Genomic DNA, 20,060 nt, shown 5'->3' on the forward strand with positions numbered 1-20,060 from the left:
AGAGCCATAAGTGACAGGTCCTGCAAACAGCAACAGCGTCTGTGTAGCCCAGGTCAGGGATTTCCTCCCTGCATTTCACCATTAGGAGGGAATAGAAAGGCAGGCTTCCATTCCTCTACCCAGAGCACCACAATCCTGCCACTGTACCCTCTTGTCCTCTGCACACTCCAACTCATTCTAAGTAAGCCATTATACTAGCAAACACTCAGTGTACCTAGTGGCATCCTATACGTGGCTATTGGACTTTGCTATAGTCCCACTAGTGCAAATACATTTGCAGAGCACGTCTGCCTGCATTGCACACTACAACTTTTTTAAACTAAGCAATTTTACTAGCAAACACTCAGTGTACCTAGTGGCATCCTATACGTGGCTATTGGACTTTGCTATAGTCCCACTAGTGCAAAGACATTTGCAGAGCACGTCTGCCTGCATTGCACACTACAACTTTTTTAAACTAAGCAATTTTACTAGCAAACACTCAGTGTACCTAGTGGCATCCTATACGTGGCTATTGGACTTTGCTATAGTCCCACTAGTGCCAAGACATTTGCAGAGCGCATCTGCCTGCGTTGCACACTCCAACTAATTATAACGAAGCCATTATACTAGCAAACACTCAGTGTACCTAGTGGCATCCTATACGTGGCTATTGGACTTTGCTATAGTCCCACTAGTGCAAAGACATTTGCAGAGCACGTCTGCCTGCATTGCACACTACAACTTTTTTAAACTAAGCAATTTTACTAGCAAACACTCAGTGTACCTAGTGGCATCCTATACGTGGCTATTGGACTTTGCTATAGTCCCACTAGTGCAAAGACATTTGCAGAGCACGTCTGCCTGCATTGCACACTACAACTTTTTTAAACTAAGCAATTTTACTAGCAAACACTCAGTGTACCTAGTGGCATCCTATACGTGGCTATTGGACTTTGCTATAGTCCCACTAGTGCCAAGACATTTGCAGAGCGCATCTGCCTGCGTTGCACACTCCAACTAATTATAACGAAGCCATTATACTAGCAAACACTCAGTGTACCTAGTGGCATCCTATACGTGGCTATTGGACTTTTGTCAATTCACAGTATTGGAACGTTATTTGCATGACATCTGCCTGCATTGCACACTCTAACTTTTTTAAACTCAGCCATTATACTAGCAAACACTCACTGTACCTAGTTGTATCCTAAACGTGGCTATTGTACTTTTGTCAATTCACAGTATTGGAACGTTATTTGCAGGACATCTGCCTGCCTTGCACACTCAAACTTTTTTAAACTCAGCCATTATACTAGCAAACACTCACTGTACCTAGTTGTATCCTAAACGTGGCTATTGTACTTTTGTCAATTCACAGTATTGGAACGTTATTTGCAGGACATCTGCCTGCATTGCACACTCAAACTTTTTTAAACTCAGCCATTATACTAGCAAACACTCACTGTACCTAGTTGTATCCTAAACGTGGCTATTGTACTTTTGTCAATTCACAGTATTGGAACGTTATTTGCAGCACGTCTGCCTGCATTGCACACTCAAACTTTTTTAAACTCAGCCATTATACTAGCAAACACTCACTGTACCTAGTTGTATCCTAAACGTGGCTATTGTACTTTTGTCAATTCACAGTATTGGAACGTTATTTGCAGGACGTCTGCCTGCATTGCACACTCAAACTTTTTTAAACTCAGCCATTATACTAGCAAACACTCACTGTACCTAGTTGTATCCTAAACGTGGCAATTGTACTTTTGTCAATTCACAGTATTGGAACGTTATTTGCAGCACGTCTGCCTGCATTGCACACTCAAACTTTTTTAAACTCAGCCATTATACTAGCAAACACTCACTGTACCTAGTTGTATCCTAAACGTGGCTTTTGTACTTTTGTCAATTCACAGTATTGGAACGTTATTTGCAGGACGTCTGCCTGCATTGCACACTCAAACTTTTTTAAACTCAGCCATTATACTAGCAAACACTCACTGTACCTAGTTGTATCCTAAACGTGGCTATTGTACTTTTGTCAATTCACAGTATTGGAACGTTATTTGCAGCACGTCTGCCTGCATTGCACACTCAAACTTTTTTAAACTCAGCCATTATACTAGCAAACACTCACTGTACCTAGTTGTATCCTAAACGTGGCTATTGTACTTTTGTCAATTCACAGTATTGGAACGTTATTTGCAGGACATCTGCCTGCCTTGCACACTCAAACTTTTTTAAACTCAGCCATTATACTAGCAAACACTCACTGTACCTAGTTGTATCCTAAACGTGGCTATTGTACTTTTGTCAATTCACAGTATTGGAACGTTATTTGCAGGACATCTGCCTGCATTGCACACTCAAACTTTTTTAAACTCAGCCATTATACTAGCAAACACTCACTGTACCTAGTTGTATCCTAAACGTGGCTATTGTACTTTTGTCAATTCACAGTATTGGAACGTTATTTGCAGGACATCTGCCTGCATTGCACACTCAAACTTTTTTAAACTCAGCCATTATACTAGCAAACACTCACTGTACCTAGTTGTATCCTAAACGTGGCTATTGTACTTTTGTCAATTCACACTACTGCAAATCTATGTGCAGCACCTCTGCATGACAACCTCGTGCTCTGTTTTTAATAAGCTATAATGATAGCACAAAATACTGCCATTTTGTGGCATCATAGAACTGGCTGTTGTATTCCATTAGTGCCCCACTGGTGACAAGCTATTTCTAGCACCTCTACATCACACCCTCATGCACATTTTGCTACGCTAATGTTATAGCAAACTCATGGAATTCATTGCTGCATTTCATAATTCGGAGGGATAGAAAGTCAGGCTTCCTTTAGCTTTTCCTTCTGTTCATAGACAGCATCTCCAAGACAAATTTCCCCTCCACGTCTAAGTGTGGAGAGGCAGCTAGTGCGCATGCGTGTGCCGATGTACCCCAGCTGCAGCATAATTACAGTGTTTCGCCTAGTGAGTATGCTCAGCCTGACTGTGCCATTCCTGACGCTAAGTTTTCATTTCGGGATACAGCGCATGCTCCCACACTAAGTGTGAAAAGCCTCTTTGCACAGGTGCTTGCATTCCGTGCCGGGTATAAGTCCTGTTTTGGGCATAGACACCATGCTAAAGCTGATAGTCTTTTTTCAGAGACTGTATTTCATGCTACTGAGCATGCTCAGGCACTTCCTGCATCAGAGACTAGGTCCGGTAATGAACTCTTTGGCCCTGGCCCTGATGTGGGGGTCCCATATAGACCACAGGGCATCAGGTGTCCTCCCAAATGGCTTGCAGAGGCCCACACCTATGACTTGTCACCGCATTATTGATGCTCAGACGATGACTGGTGAGGTGTTTGGGTCATGGCAGCCATGAGGTCATCATTGAAGTTGCGTTTCCAAATAGGACGCTAGTTATGCCACTCATGACGTGTCACTCTACTTTTGTCTCCAGGAGGTGCATTGTGGTTCACCCTGGTTTGGGGCGGACCCAGGTTATAAAAGGGGCTGGAGCCAACAAGGAGGTGCGCAGTCTTCTATTATGCTCCGAAAGAGCACACCTCCATGTGTTGAACCCATTGCGGCTTTAGGCCAGAGGTAGGCAGGGATCGGGTGGTGGATGCAGGCCACCACCACAGTTGGTAACGCAGAACGGTTAAGACCAGCTCCTGTCCTAACAGTCCTGCTTGTGCAGCCCAGTGGCATTAACAGGCCTGCTGCTGCTGATGCGCCTGCTGTCCACAGGTGTGGCCCCTACGCACACGGTCAGCGTACTCAATGGCCCCTGTGTTGTTAACAGGGAGTTCCTGGGCTGGGTGGGCATGTGGACCCTGTGACGCTAACAGGGCTCACAGTCTCCAGATCCGAATGGCGTCTAACTCGGTTCAGGCTACTATTAGTTTCATAGCCACACAGCTCTGTATCCTCCACCAAACCTTCAAGTTGCCAACCTCTCCTTTTCCAACTGGGAGCACGGTGGACACTGACTGCTGATGGGGATATATACCTTTCTCTTTCTTTTCTTATTAATTTTCGTTATATAGCGGTCACAGATTATATACCACTTTATCCAAATCTGCCAGTCCCACTGTAACAGATGTTGTTTCTTCAGCAAATGTTACAGTTGCTTAACCACCAAATCCACGGACCAAAACTTTTTTCCCCTTTCCAACACACCTGTTCCCCTTTCCAACAGCATCTGTCCTTTTTCAACTCATTTTGGGATATGACCAAAAGTGCAACTGTGCAGGGACACCGTACTCAACGCCATCTCAGCACAGCAGCCATCCCTCGGTCCCTCCGATGTGGACAAGTAAAAGACCATTTCCTCCTATCCATGACAAAGCGTTGAGATTCACTCTGTGCAGCACTGGTGTTTAGTGGACAAGTAGATCTAAGATTGCGTACCACATTCTGCAGATACTCCTGTATACGTGCGTCTATTTCTATGGCAGGAATTAGTTCGCCAAATTTTGTCTTGTACCGGGGATCTAACAGTGTGGCAACCCAGTATTCAGGATTAGTTCAAATTCATACAATCCGAGGGTCATGTAGGTAGTGCAGCAAGAAGGCGCTCATGTGTCTTGTGCATCCAGGAGGACCAAGTCCTTGGTGTGTTGGTGGCAGAGAGGTGAGAATCGTGCATCCTTCCTCTGCCCTCTCCCCCCAACCTCGCACAACCGAAATGTGAGCAAGCTCTCACTCATCTGCTGAGTCTTCCATGCCCATCGCCAGTTCGTCCTCCATTTCTTCATGGGCTCCTGCACTTTCATCAACACTTTTTGCTGATACTATGCGCCCTTGTTAATCCCTCTCCCTCACCATGACTGCCGCATAGGTGCCGCTGACCATCTGGACCTCGTAGATCTTGTTATCCCTTCCGCATATGACTCCTCCTGTACTTCCTCCCCTTCCTCTTGTCCCAACACCTGACTCCGAATAATAATTACAGTGTGCTCCATCATGTAGATGACCAGAATTGTCACGCTGAGAATGACATTGCCAGTGCTAAACATCTTCGTCGACATTTCAAAACTGTGTAGCAGGGTGCATAGGTCCTTGATCTGACACCACTCCAGCAGCGTGATCTGCACCACCTCTGGATCAAGTTATCCCAGGCTATATGTCTTACCGTATTTCAGCAGGGCTCTGCGGTGCTGCCACACACGCTGCAACATGTGCAGATTCCAATTCCTGCGTGTCGAAACATCGCATTTACGGCGTTTAACTGCCAGACCCTAAGACTTCCGGAGTGATGAAAGTTGTTGAGCTGCTGTGTGCGCACGATGGAAGTGAGCACATAGCGAGCGTGCCCACTGCACAAGGCCATGTAGGCCGTGATGGTGTTTTAAAAATTGCTGGCGAATTCGGTTCAACACGTGAGCCCTAAAAGGCACGTGTGTCACATTGCCCTGAGGATGGCCCGCAGCCAGGTTTGCATCATTGCCGCACACGGCTGTTAAGTCACCAACGGAGTCCGCTCCGTCAATTTGTACTCCGGTCGCCAGGTGACAACGTGTTCCTTTCATGAATAGTGCTGATGATGGGAGAGTAGTCGATGCCAGCGGCGCAGGTGGACGCAGGTTAGGCTCACCCACTGGGCTGCATTACCTTGACAGATGCAGAATCTCTGGCTGAATGTAGCTGGTGGGTATCTCACAGATGAAATACCATCATTCAGCTACAACCAATGGGAAGACACCACACCCTTTTTTATGCCCATCCTGTCTGCAGACCACTGCCAGACATAGCTATGAACCTCTGGTTAATTTTACCCCCAGTTCAGTTTTATGATTTTGTGTGCTTGTTACCTGACTACTTTTCCTGCTTGCTGTTTATGTACCTTGTTGGCCGATACGCATTTCACCTCTGCTTGTTTTCTGATTCTTTCCTGGCCGTCCCATTCTGTTCCTGTTCCTCAATTAATGTTTTGACCCTGCCTGACTACTATTCTCTGTAATAGCGGTGTGACTCACATTTCCCATACATTTCAAAGTAAAACTTTGACCGCCTGATGGCATTGAGCTCTGCTGCCAGCATAGTAAGGAGGTGTGTGGTAGTCCTTGTGCGCAGTTGCAAGGAAGGGTGGCCTGACCACACAGGGTTTGCGCCAAGGTAGAGGACCCACACGAGGTTGAAGAGGCAGAAGCAGTGTATTAACTTCTACATACAGAACAAGGATTGAAACAACTCGTGGGGACGGCAAGACTTGTACAGCAGACCCTTCTCCATCTCTCACCATAGTTTGCCAGTGCCCAGTCAGTGACATGTAATGACCCTGTCTATGCTTACTGGTCCAAGTATCTGTGTTGAAATGCACCCTGTCGCACACAGATTTTCTCAAGGAAGTGGTGATGTTGTGTGCGACATGCTGGTGTAGCGCGGGCATGCTTTTCTTGGAGAAGCAGTGGTGATTGGGCATCTGGTACTGGGGCACAGCGACAGACATAAGGTCTGTAAAATCCTGTGTGTCCACTACGCGTAAAGGCAGCATTTCGGTAGCCAACAGCTTACAGAGGGATAGAGTCAACCACTTAGCTTTGTCATGGGTCGCAGTAAGTGGCCTTTTATTTGACCACATCTGAGGGACAGAGATCTGGCTGCTGTCTGTAGACGGTGTTGAGTAGGGTGTCCCTGGAAAAATGCAGGTTTGTGAGAAAAGTGCAGGCGGAGACATGATGTTGCCTTCATCTTGCCTTCAGATCTGTTCATCTTGTATCATTTTTAAAAAACACAGCAAGCAAGGGTTACTCCAAGCGGAGTCTACCTTTTTTCCCCAAATTGGGCACACAGACACCCCATCAGTGGCAGGACTTGTGCCCTAGTTGCAAACAGGATGTTTTGATTTGCATCAAGCACATTCCAAATCCACAAGCATTTACTCTCCCCAGGATGACACAGGGGTAGTAAATTCCTTCTGGATCCATGACTTGTTCATTTTGATGAACGTCAGTCTGTCCACATTGTCACTGGACAGACGCGTGCGCTTATCTGTCAGCACACACCCAGCAGCACTGAAGACACGTTCAGAGACAACGCTGGCAGCTGGACACGACAAAATCTTCAAGGCGTAACTGGAGAGCTCTTGACATTTTTCTAGATTTGAAGCACAAAAGGAGCAAGGCTCCATTTGCAAAGTCATTGCATCGATGTTCATTTGGAGATACTCCTGTATCATCCTCTCCATCCGTTGACTATGTGACACACTTGATGTCTCTGGTGGCCTTGCAAAGGAGGGTCTAAAAAAATTATGAAAAGATTCCATAAAATTGCTGTTACCAGCACCAGATACGGTCCTACTGGTACGGGTAGACTGTTGAAGATGACGAGGCCGTCCCATGTTTGTCAAGTTACAACTGGGAGAATCACTCCCTTCACCTGCACGGTTGTTTGGTGGAAAAGCCGAGCTAAGATCGAGTAACAGCTTCTGCTGATACTCCTGCATACGTGCGTCCCTTTCTATGGGTGGAATTATGTCACAAAATTTGGACTTGTCCCGGGGATCTAATAGTGTGGCAAGCCAGTAGTCATCATCACTTCTTATTTTGACAATACGAGGGTCATGTTGGAGGTAGTGCAACAAGAAGGCACTCATGTGTCTTGCGCAGCCATGCGGACCAAGTCCACGCTGTGTTTGTGGCATAGAGGTGCTAACCGTTCTTTCTTCCTCTGTCATCTCCCCCCAACCTCTTTCAACTTAAATTTGACCAAGGTCCCCCTCATCAGCTGAGTCTTCCATGTCCATGGACAGTTCGTCCTCCATATCTTCATGTCCTCCTGCACCTTCCTCAACATCTCGCCTGCTACCATGCGCCCTTGTTGATCCCTGTCCCCCATGGTCCCATGCCTGCCGCGTTGGTGATGATGAACGTCTGGACCTTGGTGATGTTGTTGTGTCTTGCGCATATGAATCCTCCTGTAGTTCCTCCCCTTCCTGTTGTCCCACCCCCTGACTCCGAATAGTGTTTAGCGTGTGCTCCAGCATGTAAATGACTGTAATCGTCATGCTGATAATGGCATTGTCAGCGCTAAACATATTCGTCGCCATGTCGAAACTGTGCAGAAGGGTGCATAGGTCCGTGATCTGAGATCACTCCATCAGGGTGATCTGCCCCACCTCTGCATCTCGTTGGCCCAGGCTATACGTCATGACGTATTGCACCAGGGCTCTGCGGTGCTGCCACAGTCGCTGTAACATGTGGAGAGTTGAATTCCAGCGTGTCGCCACATCGCATTTCAGGCGATGAACCGGCAGGCCGAAAGACTTCTGGAGCGATGCAAGTCGCTCAGCTGCGGCGCTTGAACGGCGGAAGTGAGCACTGCAGACAGTTTCCGTGCCCTGGTCAGAAGGCCATCTAGGCCGGGATAGTGTGTTAAAAATTGCTGGACAACAAGGTTCAACACGTGAGCCATACAAGGCACGTGTGTCACCTTGCCCAGGCGAAGGGCCGCACCCAGGTTTGCAGCATTGTCGCACACGGCCTTACCAGGCTGCAGGTTGAGTGGAGACAACCATTTATTAAACTCGGACCGCAGAGCTGACCACAACTCCTCAGCTGTGTGACTCTTATTCCCAAGACATGTCAAGCTAAAGACCGCCTGATGCCGTTGCGCTCTGCTGCCAGCATAGTAATGAGGGGTGCGTGATTCCTTCTGCGCAGTGAGAACGCTGGTGGCCTGACCAGGCAGGCTTGGGGCGGAGGTGGAGGACCCAGATGAGGTGGAGGATGCAGAAGCAGTGGCGGAACTTGGACAGACAGAGGATTGACACACAAGTCGTGGGGACGGCAAGACTTGTGCAGCAGACCCTTCACCATCTATCACCATAGTTACCCAGTGCCCAGTCAGCGACATGTAACGTCCCTGTCCATGCTTACTGGTCCAAGTATCGGTGCTGAAATTCACCCGTTCACACACAGAGTTTCTCAAGGAAGCGGTGATATTGTGTGCGACATGCTGGTGTAGCGCGGGCACACCTTTCTTAGAGAAGTAGTGGCGACTAGGCATCTGGTACTGGGGCACAGCGACAGATCTAAGGTCTCTAAAATCCTGTGTGTCCACTAGGCGGAAAGGCAGCATTTCTGTAGCCAACAGCTTACAGAGGGATAGAGTCAACCTCTTCGCTTTGTCATGGGTCGAAGGAAGTGGCCTTTTATTTGACCACATCTGAGGGACAGAGATCTGGCTGCTGTGTGTAGACGGTGTTGAGTAGGGTGTCCCTGGAAAAATGCAGCTTTGGGAGGAAAGTGCAGGCGGAGACATGATGTTGCCTTCATCCAACGTTGGTGCTATCGATGTCTGAGAGAGCTGTACACACTCACTTGTTTCCCCTTCCAAACCAACTGACGACCTACCAAGCAAACTGCCTGTTGCGGTTACAGTGGTGGAAGTTGTGGGTGGAAAAACAGGTGTGACAGCTGTCCCCACAGTCCTAGAAGATGACGAGCGCGCGGATGCCCTGGAAGGGGCAGGCGGTGGATGGTTGGCTCCACTAGGCCGCATTTTTTGCACGGTGAGCTTCCCACCAGGCCATATGATATTTATTCATGTGACGATTCATGGAAGAAGTTGTCAAACTGCTGAGGTTTTGACCTCTACTAAGATAACCATGGCAAATGTTACAGATCACATAATTTGGCCGATCTTTTTTTATGTCAAAAAAGGACCAGGCTAGGCAAGGCTTAGAGGCCATGCGACCTGTTGATCCACCCCGAATAATGCTCAGAGGCAGAGTGGTGGCTGAGGATGCAGTTGTAGACGTGCTACCAGTGCTCCGACTGTGTCCAGGAAGGCACCAGGTTACTTCGACGTCGGTTGCATCCTCCTCCACCGCCTCTATTGACCTCCTCGAGTGTCTGACTGTGGGTTGACAGTAGGTGGGATCTAGAACTTCATCATCAATTGTTGTGTTTGCACTCCCCTCCCCCTCAGACCGAGTTTCTTCTTGCCCTGACCGAATATTTAAGTTGTCATCCCAATCGGGTATCTGCGTCTCATCTTCATCAGTATGTTCCTCATTGCCTATAACCACAGTTGTTGGAAAGGCAGCATTTTGGTAGCCAACAGTTTGCATTTTATGAAAGTCAACCTCCAAGCCATGTCATGCCCTTCTAAAAGCATGTATAACACAGCGAGGGGACTCCAACCACAGTCTCCCTCGTTGCCACTCACTGGGCCACACACACCCCACTTGACTGGCATCGGTTGAGCCCCCTTTTGAAAAAGAAAAAGATGCTTTGCATGAAGCACTCTCAAAAATACGCGTGCCTTTCCCGTCCCCTGGCTGACCCCGGGGAAGAAAAGTCCTCTGAGAGCCATGACTTGTTCATCTTGGTTCTTTTAGAAACACAGCGAGGGGACTCCAACCACAGTCTCCCTCGTTGCCACTCACTGGGCCACACACACCCCACTTGACTGGCATCGGTTGAGCCCCCTTTTGAAAAAGAAAAAGATGCTTTGCATGAAGCACTCTCAAAAATACGCGTGCCTTTCCCGTCCCCTGGCTGACCCCGGGGAAGAAAAGTCCTCTGAGAGCCATGACTTGTTCATCTTGGTTCTTTTAGAAACACAGCGAGGGGACTCCAACCACAGTCTCCCTCGTTGCCACTCACTGGGCCACACACACCCCACTTGACTGGCATCGGTTGAGCCCCCTTTTGAAAAAGAAAAAGATGCTTTGCATGAAGCACTCTCAAAAATACGCGTGCCTTTCCCGTCCCCTGGCTGACCCCGGGGAAGAAAAGTCCTCTGAGAGCCATGACTTGTTCATCTTGGTTCTTTTAGAAACACAGCGAGGGGACTCCAACCACAGTCTCCCTCGTTGCCACTCACTGGGCCACACACACCCCACTTGACTGGCATCGGTTGAGCCCCCTTTTGAAAAAGAAAAAGATGCTTTGCATGAAGCACTCTCAAAAATACGCGTGCCTTTCCCGTCCCCTGGCTGACCCCGGGGAAGAAAAGTCCTCTGAGAGCCATGACTTGTTCATCTTGGTTCTTTTAGAAACACAGCGAGGGGACTCCAACCACAGTCTCCCTCGTTGCCACTCACTGGGCCACACACACCCCACTTGACTGGCATCGGTTGAGCCCCCTTTTGAAAAAGAAAAAGATGCTTTGCATGAAGCACTCTCAAAAATACGCGTGCCTTTCCCGTCCCCTGGCTGACCCCGGGGAAGAAAAGTCCTCTGAGAGCCATGACTTGTTCATCTTGGTTCTTTTAGAAACACAGCGAGGGGACTCCAACCACAGTCTCCCTCGTTGCCACTCACTGGGCCACACACACCCCACTTGACTGGCATCGGTTGAGCCCCCTTTTGAAAAAGAAAAAGATGCTTTGCATGAAGCACTCTCAAAAATACGCGTGCCTTTCCCGTCCCCTGGCTGACCCCGGGGAAGAAAAGTCCTCTGAGAGCCATGACTTGTTCATCTTGGTTCTTTTAGAAACACAGCGAGGGGACTCCAACCACAGTCTCCCTCGTTGCCACTCACTGGGCCACACACACCCCACTTGACTGGCATCGGTTGAGCTCCCTTTTGAAAAAGAAAAAGATGCTTTGCATGAAGCACTCTCAAAAATACGCGTGCCTTTCCCGTCCCCTGGCTGACCCCGGGGAAGAAAAGTCCTCTGAGAGCCATGACTTGTTCATCTTGGTTCTTTTAGAAACACAGCGAGGGGACTCCAACCACAGTCTCCCTCGTTGCCACTCACTGGGCCACACACACCCCACTTGACTGGCATCGGTTGAGCCCCCTTTTGAAAAAGAAAAAGATGCTTTGCATGAAGCACTCTCAAAAATACGCGTGCCTTTCCCGTCCCCTGGCTGACCCCGGGGAAGAAAAGTCCTCTGAGAGCCATGACTTGTTCATCTTGGTTCTTTTAGAAACACAGCGAGGGGACTCCAACCACAGTCTCCCTCGTTGCCACTCACTGGGCCACACACACCCCACTTGACTGGCATCGGTTGAGCCCCCTTTTGAAAAAGAAAAAGATGCTTTGCATGAAGCACTCTCAAAAATACGCGTGCCTTTCCCGTCCCCTGGCTGACCCCGGGGAAGAAAAGTCCTCTAAGAGCCATGACTTGTTCATCTTGGTTCTTTTAGAAACACAGCGAGGGGACTCCAACCACAGTCTCCCTCGTTGCCACTCACTGGGCCACACACACCCTACTTGACTGGCATCGGTTGAGCCCCCTTTTGAAAAAGAAAAAGATGCTTTGCATGAAGCACTCTCAAAAATACGCGTGCCTTTCCCGTCCCCTGGCTGACCCCGGGGAAGAAAAGTCCTCTGAGATCCATGACTTGTTCATCTTGGTTCTTTTAGAAACACAGCGAGGGGACTCCAACCACAGTCTCCCTCGTTGCCACTCACTGGGCCACACACACCCCACTTGACTGGCATCGGTTGAGCCCCCTTTTGAAAAAGAAAAAGATGCTTTGCATGAAGCACTCTCAAAAATACGCGTGCCTTTCCCGTCCCCTGGCTGACCCCGGGGAAGAAAAGTCCTCTGAGAGCCATGTCCACATTGTCAGTGGACAGACACGTGTGCTTATCTGCCAGCAGACCCACAGCAGCACTGAAGACAGGTTCAGAGAGAACGCTGGCTGCAGGACACGACAAGATCCCCAAGACGTACGTGGCGAGCTCAGGCAATTTATCAAGATTGGAAGCCAAGAATGAGCAGGGCTCAAGTTGCACAATAATGGCATGTTTCCTTGCATATACTCATATATCTGTGTGTCCTCCTCTTTTTCCTTGTCCAGCTCTTTTGTTTTCGCATGAGTATATGTCCTTGTCACTTTCCCATGTGTTGTGAGTTGTTTGTGACCTTTTGGACACCTTTGAGGGTGTTTTCTAGGTGTTTTTCTGTGTTTGTGATTGCCTGCCATTGTTTCCTATGCAATTCGAGTTCGGTTCGTCGAACGTTCGACGAACCGAACTCGAACGGGAGGTCCGTTCGGCGAACCAACCTCGAGCCGAACCGCGACCGGTTCGCTCATCTCTACTCAGTACTATATTAGAGGTCACATGTACAGGGAACCGTCCTCCGCTCTGTACCTCCAATATTATCTAATGTGTAGATAACTGGTGTAAACGACCGCCATTAAACATATACCATTTCTTTAAATAATATGGTTATAATAGTTGGAACGGTCTCACCACGGACTTGCGGGCTTCAAAATTCTGAAGGATAGGATATTCACTGATAAACATGCGGCACATGTGAATTGAGAGAGGCTACTGACACAGAGTGTCCGTAATGGGCATTTTATTCTTGTGAAGACGGCCACAATGATGATGATAAGGATGGCTATTTAAGCTGGCAGATTTCAATGAGCACGGGCTCCCCTGATGATTTCTATGTGGGGTTGAAATGCGTAGGATATTCACTGATAAACCTTCTTCATGTTTATCTCTCAAAAAATGTTAGCAGCAGGCCTCCGGTCATTCCCTACGCGTTTCATCCCCACATAGAAATCATCACCTGGCTGAATATTTTGCTGTGCTTGGTCAGCTTCCTAAGCTCACCTCTATCTCCTCTCAGTGGGTGCTCGCCAAAAGTGGCCTTGCAAGAATCAAAGTTACAAAGACTCTTATCCCTGGCAGGCCAACGAAAGGATGTGACTCTGTTGCTTGTACCATCTTATGCTCTTGATGGGAATGTACAATATGTTTTTGCCTGTTGGTGAACCAAAAAAGTATTACCAAAGTGTGGTTCCCCTACCCTGTTTTGTCAGGGTGAAGGAAAAACAGTATGTTAACTATCTTGCTCTTACAATCATTTTGCTTCCATTTTCTGCCCCCTAGCACTTACTCTGGCCATTTTACAGCCCTAAACATCTTCTCCCTGTTAACTTGTATGGGGTTTGTTGTCCGAACTTGTTTTTTTTTCCTGTGCTGTTTTGATGAACCCGAATATCCAGAGGTTTGCTAATCACTAGTGGGGGACAACTGGCCCGATGGCAGTTTATGATAAAAATATGGTCTTTCCAGATTATGGCCCCAATAGTGCTCACTGTAAACTTCAGTAGTTTAAAAATTCTTCTGTAACCAATGCCATTAGTATGTTTTGCAAAAATAAGGTTTGAAAGCTCTTGAAACTGCTCACTTGTTTTACCCATCATAGGATGTTTCTTGTGTGGCACCTTGGTAATGAGGCACTTTTTTTCAGGTCATCATTTTAACCATCTGATATTAGTTTTCACTAAGTGTCAGGGTTGCTTTCTAACTACTGATAGATTGTAGCTGGTGTCTTGACTTTTCAAGGCTCTTTCTTCATGTGTTCAATACTTTTTCCCTTGTGTCATTTCTAATTATTGCACATAACTTAATTTATGGAAGTCTTTGGTATGATTTCAAATTCTTGCAACACTGAGGGCCTGATCTTGGGTTAATATGGCCCTGCATGTGATTGCTCAATTTATAGAATATAGTTGTATTACTTGAATTAAACCCAAATGTATAGGAAGTCATCTTGATGTCCTCTATCTATTGTGCAGAGCACACTGTGCTGCCCTTACTTACAGAAAACAGTTAAATTTTAGACCCTGATTCTTTGTTTGAAATCTGATTAGCGGGTCACTTTCCAAATCTGCGCTCAGCATTTTCTAAAGAATTATGCTTTTACGCATTTCAGCATTTTCTATCTAATCCAATTCAAGTAATTTAAGAGGTAGTTTAAGAGCATTTTAAAAGAGCATTTGAAATACTTCAAGCATGAGGACTTCAAGTATGATAAGGAGGCATCACTGTTGATGAAGTCTGGCATACATTGTCTTTTCATTAACAGTCTTAAATAGACGTGCAGTATAGTTCCATTAGGCAGTAGAAATATTGAGTATACCTTCTCCCTTAAAGATTTACATTATCTACTGGTTTAGTAACTAAAAATGTAAAACTTAAATGAAAGGTAAATGTATAAGTATCATAAAATTACGTAAACCTCAGTTTAAAATCTATTCTTTCTTGGAGAGAAAAATGTGTTTTTTAACCGTTATCCATTTGGGAAATATCTGTCCATTTCTTTTCATGTTTGCTGGGTAAGATTCTACTAATTACACAGTTAATCTCTATGATTGGATTTGGCAATTATGTTAATTGCTTACCACAACATTTGGTGTCTGTCGCTTAGCAAGTTTTCTAGATCTCTTTCTCATCTTCACTACACGCACATGAAAAGGCGTCAAAATTGGGTCGATCAATATAAAAGGAGAAGTTTGAAAAATTTGCATTTATTCTAAAATGGCCTTTAAACTTTAATATCTATATTTTAAGATGTACTAACAAACCTAACTGGATTTCAAATGTTCTTTATTGTGGCATAGTGTTTAAATTAGTTAAAGAGCCCAGATTCTGTACTGATAGTATTGATTTGGACATTTTTCATGTTTTAAGGTCACCGTTCCAGAATTATGCTAATCACAGTTCCTTTGAGCCCTGAATGTTGATTTCATGGATTAAAAGAAAGAAAAGTTCACATCAATAGTTCTATTATCTATATAGAGATTTTTTTCACTTGCTGAATAAGATAGAGTTAAATTTTATATATTATAATAATGAAAATGTAAATTTGTATGTTGCTTAAAGGGAATCTGACACCAGTTTGTTGTTACCCCATCTGGGAGCAACATGATTTAAGGGCAGAAACCCTGATACCAGCTATGTATCATCTATTGAATATTGGGCTCCTTGCTGCAGTTTTGATAAAATTACAGTTTTCTGAATGCTGAGCTCTACATAACCCTGCCCACACCAATGATTGACAGTTTTTTGTGTACACTGTGAATAGACAGAAATATATAAGATATATGTAAGATACAGAGCTCATGAATATGGATAACTACATGGCAACAGATTTACTAGTCCTCCAGTGATACCTACACTTACAAAACAATGATTTTAAAAAAACTACAGCAAGAAGCCAGTAATCTACGCATCATTTGATTCAGGGTCCCTGCCTGTACACTATGCTGCTCTCAAATTAGAATGTGGTAAAAAATGCCTTTGAACAGAATCTTACACCGTATTTCACAAAGCAAATTGCATGCATTAATAAACCTTATTGACAACACTTGAGTGCCCCTTCTGTGTGCTGCTGCTGCTGAGATCTCACACTGCTCAGTACAAGTTGCTGACTGGGTGGGTGGGCAGAAGCTGAATACAGTTGGATTCATGATTTTTCTCACTCTTTATCTGTACTCATAAAATGCTTAAGTTAATTTTAGCTTTATGTAACCATTCTGACATGGATTTTCAAAGTAACTACACTAGCCACTTCAGGTCTTTGAGATCTATTTAATAGTATATACAGATTGTATTGTGAAATGTAACACTTATCTGCTTTAAAGAAAAATAATATCATAAGCATAATGCATTTTTCATAATTTTTCTTTCCTTAAAGATGCATATCCTAACTCTGAATTGAGGTATGAATGGACCAACGTGACCCACAAATCTGTGGTGGTGGCAGAAGATGGCTCTCGTCTAAATCAATACCATTTGATTGGTCAGACTGTTGGTACTGAAAATATCAGCACAAGCACAGGTAAGCAAATGTAATATGGTTGCCATTCAGACCGGGCACCTAAAAGGACCAATATAAAAAAATACAAGTATTATAAATGACAACGATGTGGAATTGAATTTGACTAAAATATTACAAAAATGTGCATTTGCCAAAATGTATTATTCACTTCTGCAAGGATGAAGCGACATGGCAGCTGGTGGCCACTATTTTCTTATCCATAAACGGCCACCCAAAGGTTAAAAAAAAACTTAATGCCTTCCAAATCACCTCTCTTGCCCCTTCTCTTTACACCATCCCCCTTAGAAATGAGCGAACCTGAGGTCTGAGCTTTGAAATTCAGGTTCGGAAACTGACTTAAAAAAAAAATCAAAGTTTGGGTTCGAGTGAGTTACAAGAGCAAAGTACTCAAGCGAGCAGTACTGTGCTTGGGTATAATTGCTGCTCAGCCCTGTGCAAGCCCCGTGCAGTGTTTGCACAGCTCACACAGGGGATAAACTCAGCATGATAAGATGTATTGTGCACACACAAAAAAAAATTTGAGAAACCCCACCCACCTTCCCTGGAAGTGTTCTGCTTATGGTTGGCTTCATGTGGGCAGAGACTTGAGCTGCCCAATTACTTCCATTGAAGTTAGGGTACCTTCACACTTTAGCGATGCAGCAGCGATCCGACCAGCGATCTGACCTGGTCAGGATCGCTGCTGCATCGCTACATGGTCGCTGGTGAGCTGTCAAACAGGCAGATCTCACCAGCGACCAGTAACCAGCCCCCAGCCAGCAGCGACGTGCAAGCAACGCTGCGCTTGCACGGAGCCGGCGTCTGGAAGCTGCGGACACTGGTAACTAAGGTAAACATCGGGTATGGTTACCCGATGTTTACATTAGTTACCAGTGCACACCGCTTAGCTTTGCTCTCCTAGCTACAGTACACATCGGGTTAATTAACCCGATGTGTAATGCAGCTACATGTGCAGAGAGCAGGGAGCCGCGCACACTGCTTAGCGCTGGCTCCTTGCTCTCCTAGCTACAGTACACATAGGGTTAATTAACCCGATGTGCAATGCAGCTACATGTGCAGAGAGCCGGAGCCGGCAGCACAGGCAGCGTGAGAGCTGCGGAGGCTGGTAACTAAGGTAAATATCGGGTAACCACCTTGGTTACCCGATGTTTATCTTAGTTACAGCTTACCGCAGCTGCCAGATGCCGGCTCCTGCTCCCTGCTCGCTTCATTTGTCGCTCTCTCGCTGTCACACACAGTGATCTGTGTGTCACAGTGGGAGAGCGCCTTTGAAGAAAACGAACCAGGGCTGTGTGTAACGAGCAGCGATCTCGCAGCAGGGGCCAGATCGCTGCTCAGTGTCACACACAGCGAGATCGCTAATCAGGTCACTGCTGCATCACAAAAAGCGTGACTCAGCAGCGATCTCGGCAGCGAGCTCGCTGTGTGTGAAGCACCCCTTAGGATCAAGTCAGGGTTGCAAACCGAACCTTATCTAAGGTTTGTTTGTGCCCTGAGAAGCAAACTTTCCAAGGTTCACTCATCTCTACTTCCAGTCACTGATGCTATCCGCTGTATCCCTATACTGAATCTTCACACTGGGCTGGGACTTCCAGCTCTGGTGAAGAAAGGAATGTTTCCACGCATGTGCGTGCAAGTCACAGCTTGATCAGAGCCGGGATTTAGCATGAAGAGGCCCTGGGATTCAGCGCTCAGCTATGATGATAATGCGTTGATGATTGGCTTGAGGATAGTGAAGACCAACATTGAGAAGTAAGGTCAATAAAAGTATTTCTATTTTCTATATTTTGAGCTTATTATGATCTGGGGTCTGGAGAGACATCACAGCATCATAAAGGACATTTATATTTCAGAGAATAAATTGCTGCAAATTGAATTCTTGCGATTTGATAAATTCAGATTTTGCTAGAACCACTCATCTCTACTGGAGCTATGGTAAACGTTACATTAGTGCGCAGCAGGGTTAAGATCTTTTTATTATCAATTTCTATAATTGTAGATGCTTTTACTTAAAAATAGAAAGAAAGAAAACAGTGTGTAATTTAGAAACGTCTAAAAAGAAGCTGACAATGATTAATATACAGCAGAGAAAATGAAAAATGATTTTGATATCTTGCTCTATTACTGCACAATTCCCAGCATGTCAAGAGGCATTTAGCCCCAGAATTAGGTGGCACTGACAAATGACCACATCATCGCCATGATCTCAGGCACACTCATTCACTTAAGTCTCACTAGTCTATGACAGCACATACTGATTATTTTAGCTTTAAGAATAAGACTTCATTGCCTTCATATATCACTATAAGAATGGTGTATGGTTTAGTGAATGGGAGCATTGTTATAACACAGCATTGGGATCAGGTGGATGAGGAATACTGTACACTAAAGACTTGCATAGAACAATATGGTTAAAAAACAGTGCCGTCCATTTCCATAGGTTGTTCAAGCAAAACAATACGCAGCCACTACAAGTAAATATTTGTCCATGAAATACCTAAACCACTAATATGTTCTGAATGCATCACACAAGTGTGGAAGACAAACACGATGTGAATATATATATATATATATATTTATTTTTTTTTGTTTTTGCCTTCCCTTTAAATCGGTTGGACAAAGTTATTATCAAAAAACTATTTGATATAACACTTAGTGAATAGGCAGGCACCCCTGAGCTACTGACAATGAATGATATTCCTCGTGAAGTCTCATGTCTCAGTGTTAATAGTTCTGATACTGCTGCTATTAAACTGATAAATACTGAACACATAAAACCAGCATGAAGTTTTGCTTCTGTTGCGGGTCTTAATCTTATACACCGATGCCATCTCTCTATCTGAAGCTAGGTAATGGTTCTACCTTGTTGATCTGTATCGAAAATACTGTTTCAGTCCTGTGTGTCATTGAGGACAGACACATTTGTAATAGTCAGCAGGCCACAGAGAATGAAGGCAAACATCACATAAAGATAAATGAGATAATGTAAGATTATTTCTGGCTCAACTATTATCCATCGCATGGTAAGTATAGGAAAGGATATCACTTAGAGAATAGTTCTTGTTTAATAGCGTATATTATAAATACATTAAACACTGTATGATTCTTTTATGACCTCTTAAAGAAAGGTGTGTACCTATACAATGAACAAATATATTTTCAAATTTTGTAAACCTATTTATTTACTCAAGATTTTCATGTTTACATAGTGTTGCAGTTTCGAGTTACATGGATGTGTGAAAACTACTCATCAAGTGCTATATGGTCTTACTAAATACTGTACATGCAGAGACATATAAAAACATTATTTGGAGCAGCATTACTGAGACATTCCATAATATGGCATGATACATTTTCAGGGACCCTGAGCTCCCCTTATAGGTTCTGGGTACATGATTCTTCCATATGCATGAGACTTAATTGCCATATCTTCTCCAAATGGTAAATTGTCTCCCCCAAAAAAATACAACTAGAAAATATGTTATGAAGGAGATTGTGATTGTGGGATA

At 45.2% G+C, this 20,060-nt stretch overlaps 1 protein-coding gene across 1 annotated transcript in view; it reads left to right on the forward strand.

Annotated features, from left to right (window-relative positions):
• Positions 1-20,060, forward strand: part of GABRA5 (gamma-aminobutyric acid type A receptor subunit alpha5) — a 435,463-nt gene that overhangs the window by 261,381 nt on the left and 154,022 nt on the right. Inside the window, exon 7 of the mRNA XM_075336610.1 lies at positions 16,408-16,551. Within this exon, the coding sequence (XP_075192725.1) occupies positions 16,408-16,551 (144 nt within the window). The remainder of the gene's footprint in view (positions 1-16,407; positions 16,552-20,060) is intronic.

Source organism: Anomaloglossus baeobatrachus, chromosome 2, assembly GCF_048569485.1.
Source record: "Anomaloglossus baeobatrachus isolate aAnoBae1 chromosome 2, aAnoBae1.hap1, whole genome shotgun sequence".
Classification (NCBI taxonomy): domain Eukaryota; kingdom Metazoa; phylum Chordata; class Amphibia; order Anura; family Aromobatidae; genus Anomaloglossus; species Anomaloglossus baeobatrachus.